At 48.4% G+C, this 9,136-nt stretch overlaps 1 protein-coding gene across 2 annotated transcripts in view; it reads left to right on the top strand.

The window, feature by feature from the left end:
- The first annotated feature begins 457 nt into the window (after positions 1–457).
- pik3r6 (phosphoinositide-3-kinase regulatory subunit 6) overlaps positions 458–9,136 on the top strand; it is a 15,473-nt gene continuing 6,794 nt past the window's right edge. Inside the window, exons 1-10 of one of the 2 annotated variants that reach the window (XM_027282678.1) lie at positions 458–585; positions 1,248–1,332; positions 1,441–1,545; positions 1,982–2,073; positions 2,429–2,497; positions 2,721–2,853; positions 3,736–3,805; positions 3,891–4,086; positions 4,569–4,716; positions 5,058–5,144. In XM_027282678.1, coding sequence (XP_027138479.1) covers positions 1,275–1,332; positions 1,441–1,545; positions 1,982–2,073; positions 2,429–2,497; positions 2,721–2,853; positions 3,736–3,805; positions 3,891–4,086; positions 4,569–4,716; positions 5,058–5,144 — 958 coding nt within the window. In that variant the 5' untranslated portion in view covers positions 458–585; positions 1,248–1,274. Of the gene's footprint in view, positions 586–1,193; positions 1,333–1,440; positions 1,546–1,981; positions 2,074–2,428; positions 2,498–2,720; positions 2,854–3,735; positions 3,806–3,890; positions 4,087–4,568; positions 4,717–5,057; positions 5,145–9,136 lie in introns of those variants that run through there. The other variant, XM_027282679.1, reaches the window with a different exon arrangement.

Genomic DNA, 9,136 nt, shown 5'->3' with positions numbered 1-9,136 from the left:
GCTAACAGAGGCTAACAAACTGAGCTAACAGCAGCTAACAAACTGAGCTAACAGCAGCTAACAAACTGAGCTAACAGCAGCTAACAAACTGAGCTAACAGCAGCTAACAAACTGAGCTAACAGCGGCTAACAGCAGCTACAGTCTGTGTAGCATCAAGACGATTTAAACTGTTTAAAATGTGGATTTGATTTTATGAACATAAAAACTATAGAAACACACACTCTCACACACTCTCACACACACACTCACACACTCTCACACACTCTCACACACACACTCACACACACACACTCTCTCACACACACACACACACACACTCTGACACACACGTTTATAAATGGACTCCATGACACAACATGTAGAGTTTAAAATAGACACTGACACTCTCATGAGAGGAAACACACTCAGCGATGAGCTGCTGCCCTCGCTCTGTGTGTGTGTGTGTGTGTGTGTGTGTGTGTGTGTGTATGTGTGTGTGTGTGTGTGTGTGTGTGTGTATGTGTGTGTGTGTGTCACACTTGTTAGTTTCAGTACTGAGTGTGTGTTGGAGCTGCAGCAGCACAGTCTGGTCTGAGCGCAGCACGGTGAGTTCATGTCTTATTCTGTCTGACAGCTGATGTTGAGCCGATGTTTCCTCTACGTTAGTTTTGATCTGATTTACTGATTAAGAAGTGAAACATTTAGTTTGTGTTTGTTTCCGTCACGGTGACTTCTGTGTGCCGAGAGCACGGTGTGTTCAAGGGCTGCAGGAAACGCAGCTTCCCGTGGTCATTACTGTTTGCTGTGGCTCTGATGGTGCGTTCAGTGTCTTCATGTGGATTCAAAGGCGAGACTCTCAAACCTGTTTGATCGCTTCACAAACTCCTGCACGACTTTGTGTGTGAAATGTCCTGATGGTGACATGATGAGTGACACACACACACACGCACACACACACACACACACACACACACACGATGACATCGTCTGTGCGCCTGTTTTAAATAGAAACGTTCATCTGTTTAATTTTACACTGCAGTCAGCAAACATCAGCCAGAGACCACACAGACTGTCTAAAACCTGGACGTAGTCTCTGTGACGTCCCCGCAGACTGTCTAAAACCTGGACGTAGTCTCAGTGACGTCCCCACAGACTGTCTAAAACCTGGACCTGGTCTCCGTGACGTCCCCGCAGACTGTCTCAGACCTGGACCTGGTCTCTGTGACGTCCCTGTGACTCCCTGTCTGTGTGTTCTTTGTGATTACAGCTGATGACCCACGATGCATTGTGAGACATGACAAATAGGATCCAATGGGATAGCTCGGACAGGATGTGCAGCATGGAGCCGACAGGTAACGACCTGATGTGACTGTTTTCATCACAGGACGTGTTCAGGGTCTGCTTGTGTGTATTATTATGATTTATAATATTTAAATATTCAAACCTCTTGTCTTCATCAGCCGGCTGCTCTCCAACAGTTCCTGAGCCGGAGCTCTACCGCAGCATCCAGGCGGTGCTGCCCAGGGACTCGGACCAGCAGTTGACCCCCGTCTGCTTCAACAAAGGTACGTTACGATGTACTACAACAGTCTGTAGATAAGTACACAGGTACTGTAGGATGTACTACAACAGTCTGTAGATAAGTACACAGGTACTGTAGGATGTACTACAGCAGTCTGTAGATAAGTACACAGGTACTGTAGGATGTACTACAGCAGTCTGTAGATAAGTACACAGGTACTGTAGGATGTACTACAACAGTCCGTCCTGAGTGGGTATTTGATGACATCATCACTCTGCCTGTATTAGTCACACTGTGGAATGTTCAGCGGTGCGAGGGCTGTTCAGTTGTTAGTCATCAGACATATTTTCGATTTAGCACCGTAATAAAGAGTCTGTGTGTGTGTGTGTGTGTGTGTGTGTGTGTGTCTGTGTGTGTGTGTGTGTGCGTGCGTGTGTGTGTGCGTGCGTGTGTGTGTGTGTGTGTGTGTGTGTGTGCAGGCATGCTGAGATGGACGCTCCATAAGAAGGTTCAGAACAATCCTGGTAACAGCTTGTCTCTGGTGTGGGTGCTGATCAAAGAGCTGGAGAAGGTGAGTGATCCACAAGAACTGCTGTTGTTGAACCTGCAGACCCTTACAGAACCCTGCAGACCCTTACAGAACCCTGCAGACCCTTACAGAACCCTGCAGATCCTTACAGAACCCTACAGAACCCTGCAGATCCTTACAGAACCCTGCAGACCCTTACAGAACCCTGCAGATCCTTACAGAACCCTGTAGATCCTTACAGAACTCTACAGAACCCTGCAGACCCTTACAGAACCTTACAGAACCCTGCAGAACCTTACAGAACCCTGCAGATCCTTACAGAACTCTACAGAACCCTGCAGATCCTTACAGAACCTTACAGTGACTTCATGTGTGTGTGTGTGTGTTTTCTGTGCAGGCTGAACGCTGGGACTCTCGTAAATGCATCATGCCTCTGCTCCACACGCTCATGTACGCCATCATTCAGGTACAGAGCGCCGCCTCACGCTTCAGGATCGACTGAACACACACAGACTGACATGTTCCTGCTGCGTGTTCTTATCTGTAATCAGAGCCTCAAACAAACACGAGTTTGGAAGAGGAAGAGTTTGATTTATTCCAGGAACAAACAAACTGCATGTGATTATTCCTCAGTACTCACTGTGTGTGTGTGTGTGTGTGTGTGTGTGTGTGTGTGGTTGGTATTCCAGACTGCCTACATTCCAGATGAGCTGTACAAACGGGTTTACGACTTCTGCAAGAGGCTCCTGACCTACCCTCATCCTTACTGCACCGTCGGCCTCAGCTACACGAGGCAGATGAAGACTGAGCGCTCCGTCCCCGGTATGACTCCACGTCATGATGTCATGACAACAGCAATCACTCAGACCGCTCGAGCAAAACATGAATTATCCGTTACTCAAAGACGACGATGAGTGGAGGACAGACCAGAGATCATCATTCAGATCAATACAGCCAATCATCATCCAGGTCCCCAGCAGCAGCTGATCTCACTGCCTAGTCCAGCAGCAGTCAGCCCAGCTCGGCGTCTGTCTTTCAGCCTTTTATTTCACCAAGCTCTCACCAACCACTAAAAGTCAGTCCCACATTTACTCTTGTCCGGCGGCTTCTTGCTCGCTCACTCTCTCCTTTTCTCTTCTTAGCTTCCTCCGTCAGCGTCCTCATGTCCAGAACTGGCTGAGCCCCTGGTTAACATCCTCTTCTTCTTCCTGGTCGTCCAAAAAGCCTGTTGGTACAAACACTGAGCTAACATGAGCTAACAGCAGCTAACAAGATGAGCTAACATGAGCTAACAACATGAGCTAACATGAGCTAACAGACTGAGCTAACATGAGCTAACAGCAGCTAACAGACTGAGCTAACATGAGCTAACAGCAGCTAACAGACTGAGCTAACATGAGCTAACAGCAGTTACGGCTGTCAGCAGGTTACTTCACTGTCCATCATAAACTCTGTAAATCACAGAGAGTTGAGGCGGAGCAGCCGGAGGACATCAGAGGGAAAACCAGAAAACATTTCCTCCATAAAATATGATCCAGTTTCACCAGAATCAGTGAAATAGTTGCTGCTGTGTGACTTAGTGCCGTAAAGCGTTACGTACTTCTCCCGACCCGGAGCCCAAAGTTACATAGAGTGAGAACAGACGTACGAATGGCGGAGACACCGTTCAGCTGATGACGCTGATGATTTGAATTTGTTCCACAGGTCTGATGTACCAGAGGATGCTGACAGCAGAGCAGAGGATAAAGAATGAGCACTATCCTTTTCAGGAGAGGTGAGTCATCAATAAATCATTTATTAATCTTTGATTTTTGTTCTGCTGCGTGTCGTCAAACTTGTTTCCCTGTCCGTCCCTGCAGGGTGTTTGTTCTGGCTGATCCGGACGTCTTCTCCGGTTCTCTGGGCCAGGTCCTGCTGGGCGACATCGAGGCGTCGGGTGCTTCAGGCAGATCCCTCGGTCCTCTCGATCACATGCGCTGTGTGGTCCAACACTCCCTTCAGGCTGCCTTAGGAGCCGAGCGCTGCCACGGACAGAGGCTGGCTCAGGCGCTGAAGGTCGGTGTGGCCGTGCAGCTTTCAGCTCGCTCGCTGTGTTTTGTGGTCGTTGCAGTAAATAAGCACATCGCGGCTTTATCTGTTCACTGTGTGAGTCAGCCGACCGCACGATTGGTCGGCCTGTTTCACTCTGATGAACTTTGTCTGCATTCACACGGCTCAGTGTCTTTACAGAGTGTGGCTGTTGCTGCAGATCAGCCTGATGCACAGTCAGGCTCAGTCTGAGCATGTGGAGCCCATTCACAGCACGGTTAGATGATGTGGGTCGTCTGTGGGTTCTGTTTCTTTCTGCTGCATCAAAAATAGTTTGATGAGTGTCTGCTGTTCGTACGTGCCATGTCAAACTTCCTGAATGAAGCTTGATGTCTGTGAGTCATCTCAAAGTAACACCTCGACAGGACACACACGCACTGACCTCTCACCTGTTTGCTATTAATATGTGTGTTTACCTTCCCGCGTGTGTTTGTGTGTTTCCGGGACAGGACGTGGGTCAAGACGTGGAGACGTACTTTCAGGAAGTGTTGGCGACTCTGGAGCAGATCGCGGAGGACGGCGGCAGAGGGGAGGGAGGGGCGCTGAGGAGCCGCCTCCAGCAGATATACAGCGAGATCGTCGGAGACGCAGACATCGGTAAGACACGGAGACGAGACGGAGACGAGACGCGATGGATGCAGTCTTATTATTAAAGCATCACGTGACCTTGTTTCCTTTCGAGTCACTCAGCTGTATTTTTATCATTTTCCGGATGTCCATTTCTGTGACATCCACCCGTGTCCACTCCGTTATCATGTCCAACCCGTCCGATGAAGCTGCTCCTTCCTCGCTCCAGCTGGGAGCTGCAGGGCGTCAGCAGACAGGAAGCTGTGTGGATGTTTTGTTTTGACTCTTATTGTGACAGTTTTTGTTTTCTTCCTCTCTCTCTTCCTGTGTGTGTGTGTGTGTGTGTGTGTGTGTGTGTGTGTGTGTTGCAGAGCCATTGTCCAGTAGTCCACTGTGCGACTGTCCTCTTCCTAACCCAGAGATGAGCTTCCACCTGTGGACGGAGGACCTGGATATCTGTGAGTGGACGTGGACACTGTGGGGGGTCAACAGGAAGTTATAAACCAATACACAACCATTATCAAACCAATAACTAACATTCAGACAACCTTATCATACTTAACAGTTAGCTAGTGTTTCTGTAGCGTTGACAGAACGTTCCAAAACAAACGTATTTAAGAAATATGACACCTGAACAATTCATTACGTGTCCGTAACAACACGAGATAAAAGACGTCACATGACCACAGACTGCAGCTGGCCTGTGCTAACGTTAGCTCCTGTTAGCTCCCATTGGGTGCCGTTAGCTCTGTTAGCTGGCTCCTGTTAGCTCATGTTAGGCTCTGTTAGCCTCTTATTAGCTCCTGTTAGCCTCTGTTAGCTCCTGTTAGCCTCTGTTAGCTCTGTTAGCCTTTAGACTTGAACACCTGAACATGGGATCTGCTGCTTCTCTTTACTTTAACATTAACCTTAGCTCGTGTTGCCTCTGTTAGCTTCTGTTAGCTTCTGTTAGCCTCTGTTAGCGCTGTTAGCCTCGTAGTCTTGAACAACTGAACATGCAATCTGCTGCTTCTCTTTACAGTTACATAATCTAAGCTCTGTAGCTTCCATTAGCCTCCATTAGCTCCCTTTCGCTAGCTTCCGTATCTAGCTCCCTTTAGCGCCTGTTAGCCTTTGTTAACTCCTGTTTGCTCTGTTAGCTGTTAGCCTCTGTTAGCTCCTGTTTCCTCTGTTAGCCTCTGTTAGCTCCTGTTAGCTCTGTTAGCCTGTCAGCTCCTTTTAGCCTCTGTTAGCCTGTTAGCCTCTGTTGCTCCTGTTTACCTCTGTTAGCCTCTGTTAGCTCCTGTTAGCCTCTGTTAGGTCTGTTAGCCTCTGTTAGCCTGTTAGCTCCTGTTAGCCTTTGTTAGCTCCTGTTAGCCTCTGTTAGCCTCGTTAGCCTGTTAGCCTTCAGACTTGAACATAGTCACCTGATTTGCTGCTTCTCTTTACGTGAACGTACAGCCTCTGTTAGCTCCTGTTAGCTCCTGTTAGCCTTTGTCTAGCTCTGTTAGCCTCTGTTAGCCTGTTAGCCTCTGTTAGCCTGTTAGCTCCTGTTAGCCTTTGTTAGCTCCTGTTAGCCTTTGTTAGCTCTGTTAGCCTGTTAGCCTCTGTTAGCTCTGTTAGCCTGTTAGCCTGTTAGCCCTGTTAGCCTGTAGCCTTAGACTTGAACAGTAGTCCACTGATCTGCTGCTTGTCTTTAGTGAAACTAAACGCTAGCTGCCATTAGAAACACGCTGTTTAAACACACACGCTAAACACGTTAATGTGTGTGTGTTGTTTTTTGGACGGTGGCCTTCAAAACAGCTGATGATGACATCTGGCTCTCAGTCTCAGAGTGAAGTGAAGCAAAGTGAACAGAGTGGAAGTGAATCAGAGAAACTGTGACAGAGTACACCTACAGGACGCACAGTCACTCACTTCATGTGACCTTGAGGTCTGTCCTGTCTGCTTACATTTTTAATTAGGATTAACGAATGCTCTGTACTGCACGCAGAGCTGCATTAACGAGCACTAAACGCTGAAGCTTAACAAGGCGAAGTGACAAATGTATGCGCTGACTAGATTCTTTCATTTCATAACAGCAGTTTTCTTTTCTTTCTTACATACATCTGGATTTTAGTGACACGGTACTAATAAATTATACAGTATATCCATAGGATAATACATGTTTCAGGATGAAAACAACTGAAGACTTTGAGCTTCTTTTGGCTTGTATGTATTACTGTGGATGGAAATGTATGCTGGGGATTTTATACACTGTAACTGTAGGTCTGTGATGAGATGTAGTCTGTGGATGAACTGTAGGTTGTGGATGATACATGTAGGTCTGGTGGATGAACTGTAGGTCTGTGGGATGAATAGTTTAGGTCTGTTGATGAGGCCTGTAGGTATGTGGGATCCTGTGGAGAACTGGAGGCTGGGATAAGTGTTAGGTCTGTGGATGAACCTGTAGGTTGTGGATGAAGGGCTGTTGTGAAACTGTAGGTCTGGTGGAAACTGTAGGTATGGATGTAGGTCTAATGAAACGTCGGGTCTGTTGTGAGGTTGTAGGTTCTGGGATGAACTGTAGGTCTGTGGAGAGTTGTAGGTCTGTGGATGAACTGTTAGGTTGTGATGAGCTGTAGTCTGTGAATGAGTAGGTAGTTGGGATGAGATGTAGGTTTGATGAGCTGTAGGTCTGTGGATGAGCTGTAGGTCTGTGGATAATGGTAGGTCTGTGGATGATTGAAACTGTAGGTCGTTGATGAACTGTAGGTTCTGTGGATGTGGGAACTGTAGGTCTGTGGATGAGTGTAGGCTGTGGATGAGCTGTGGTATGTCCTGGGATGAGATGTAGGTTCTGTTGTCTGGATGAGATGTAGGTGGGATAGCTGTAGGTCTGTGGATGAGCTGTAGCGTCTGTGGATTGTGGAATGATTGTAGGACTGTTGATGAAATGTAGGTCTGTGGATGACTGTAGTCTTGGAATAGTCTGTAGGTCTGTGGATGAGATTTTGTGTATGTTTATGGTCTGTGGATGAATCTGTAGGTCTGGGGATGGGTTCTGTTGTACGGTTCTGTGGATGAGCTGTATGTTGTTTGGATGAACTGTAGGTGATGATTAGGTCTGTTTACGGAGTCGGGGATGAACTGGGGTCGTGGTGGTTGTTTGTTGACTGTTTGTAGGTCTGTGGATGAGGTTTGTAGCGTACCCATCCTTCTTTTCTTGGGTCACTGACCCTCCATGTATCCCCTGGCCCTTGTGCCCGCCTCACTGACTTCCCTTATGCCCCTTAGGTTTGTGACCTCCCACTGAGCTTATTACTGGCGCTTTACTGTGGCATGAAGCTGCTCGGTTTCCGCCCTCGCGTTGAACTCGAGCATGTTGTCCATGGTTGTGGATCCCCCGCCATGCTCTACTGTATTTCCCGGCTTCACGACCTTTTGCCAAATGCTAGGTTACGCTCCTGTCCCGTGACCCCTCACCCTGATTTAATCCCCGTACCTACGGTATGCCGGATGCTTCGCTGGCCCTCTCCCATCCTCGAACCGTCACGTCCCCCTGCGCTCCTTCATGTTCGTCTTTCTCTCCCACTTTCCCCCCTGATCAACTCGTCACCCCCCACCCTGGTTTTGATCTCCCCCATGAAACTGAGGGTCTGTGGATGAACTGTATTGGTTTTGTGTTTATTCCATTTGAGCTTTCCGCTTGTAGTGTCCTCCTGTCGGCACTGACCACCCCCCTGCTTCACGAAACCCTGTTAGGCTCTCCGCGTTGGACTGGCAACGCCTGTAGGTCATGTGGCCCCATGACTACCTTTACGCTAGCGTTCCTCTTTGCCTTGACACTCGACACTGTAGCGCTTATCCGTGCCCCCTGCCGCATCTGTACTTGCCTCTGCCTCCAGGCTTTCTGTGGATTGACGTGTATGTGTTTTATCTTGCTGGCCTGTCACTTTTGCACACCCCCCATGCTATCCTTGTCCCTCTCTGTGCGTTTATTTCCTTGTTCTGACCATTCTCTTTTTTGTTTCTAAGGTTCTGTCGGCTCCCCCATTGAGCTGTAGGCTCTTCCGGGAATTTTCCCTGTGCACTGTACCGGTCTGTTCTGTATGAAATGTCCAGGCTTTCTGTTTTGGTATGCCCGATTGTCGTAGGTCTGTTTTGTGGATGACCGCTTGTATTGTTGTTCTCTTTCTTATCGCCCCCTTGTGGTCATGAACCACGCCCCCTACGGCTCCATGTCTTTGACTGAACCTGCTCACCCCCCCTCCGGTTCTCTTCGTTTGATTTGTATTTCCTTCACCCCCCCATGTCCTCCTACCCGTTCTGTGGATGCAGCTGTAGGTCCTGCTGGACTGAGCCTGTTTAGGTCCGCTTGCTATCCTGACATCTGTAGGTCCCTTGTGGATTTATATCCGCTTGAAACTGTAGCGTTCTCCCGTCTTATGATGTACTGTTAGCCGGTCCCTCGCCCTCGTTGATGAACTGT

Source organism: Larimichthys crocea, chromosome X (genome assembly GCF_000972845.2).
Source record: "Larimichthys crocea isolate SSNF chromosome X, L_crocea_2.0, whole genome shotgun sequence".
Taxonomy (NCBI): domain Eukaryota; kingdom Metazoa; phylum Chordata; class Actinopteri; family Sciaenidae; genus Larimichthys; species Larimichthys crocea.
Note: the sequence above shows the minus strand (reverse complement) of the source record. Positions and strands in the feature narration are given on the sequence as shown.